The 1,218-nt window shown below is 36.5% G+C and overlaps 1 protein-coding gene across 1 annotated transcript in view; it reads right to left on the reverse strand.

The window, feature by feature from the left end:
- LOC119585056 (tubulin gamma-1 chain) overlaps positions 1-1,218 on the reverse strand; it is a 9,384-nt gene that overhangs the window by 1,397 nt on the left and 6,769 nt on the right. The window contains exons 6-7 of the mRNA XM_037933674.1: positions 996-1,127; positions 340-522 (exon numbers count right to left, since the gene is read on the reverse strand). Coding sequence (XP_037789602.1) covers positions 340-522; positions 996-1,127 — 315 coding nt within the window. The remainder of the gene's footprint in view (positions 1-339; positions 523-995; positions 1,128-1,218) is intronic.

Here is a 1,218-nt window from a genome sequence, read left to right on the forward strand (position 1 = left end):
TTTATTCATATATTTTCCCTTTATGAGATGCAGCTTCTTGCTAATCAACGTGCTTGCAACCATAAATCTGAAGAAGCTGGCTTTACAGTTAAATTGCACAGAAGTGGAGTGAAGGAACTGAAGAAAACTAAATAATGGGCAAAAGAGAAAAGAATTAACTGTAAGAGGTGGAAGAGGTTAGAAAAAGTATGCATAAAAAGGGAGGGGATAGTGGGCTGAGGAGACAGAACAGACAGAAAAAGTAGAATGATGGAGAAGAAAGGAAAAGAAGTGGGGGCAGATAAAGGAGAAGGAAACACCTACCACACACCAATATATATTGCAACAAAGGATACTTACAGCAGAGATATTAGTGTGATTGGCAAGCATAAGGCCTGATACTCTGTGGGCTGTGGTGATGTATGGGGATTTCTTTGAGAGTGCAACCTGAATAGATGCTGGGCCCCATGGGATAAACTGAGCCATCTTCCTTTCTCTTATTCTCTGCAGAGACTTGTGCACTTGAGTTGGATCCACCTCTCCCTGGAAAATGTAAATACTTTTGTTGTCAAAGAATAACCAAGAAAATCTGCTACTTAGCTGTGTGCTTTACCATCATACACTCTATAATGAATTTTGACCTATATTAAAAATCAATATTATTCATCAGCTATCATTCATGTTAGTTCAAATTACTGAATTATCTTGATTAATAATGGACAAATTACAGTGCTACTGAAGGCATTTACATAGCAAGGTCATACAGAAGTAATGTGAAAATTACCCGATCTACATAACTAAAAATAAGAGGAAGAACGGATTCATTACACAAAAATTATATTTATGAAGTGAATAGTTATGTTGCATTCAAAAATTCAGGAATATCAACATCTTAACACAATGTTTGATGGATTGTTTAAAATTTGTATATTCCTATAACTCACCGGGAACTACAAATAAAAAATCTGGTTTCCTATTAATTCACAAAAATATCTTTGTCATCACTGAGTCATCACCTGAATAATATTTAAAATGGAGATGTAACAGTGCTGTGTGTTACGGTCCAGGGGAGTGGAGACCATCATGTTCTTGGGCTGGAGCAAGCGACGCATCACATCCAAAACAGTTGTCTTCCGCACTGATGCCACCTGTGATTGGAGGGATGAGAAAGGAAGAAATTTAAGGATGTTTTAATGGAATAATTTTCTGAATTCCTTGCTTTTATTCACTGAATGAAAC

The sequence above is a fragment of the Penaeus monodon genome, chromosome 19 (assembly GCF_015228065.2).
Source record: "Penaeus monodon isolate SGIC_2016 chromosome 19, NSTDA_Pmon_1, whole genome shotgun sequence".
NCBI classification, from domain to species: domain Eukaryota; kingdom Metazoa; phylum Arthropoda; class Malacostraca; order Decapoda; family Penaeidae; genus Penaeus; species Penaeus monodon.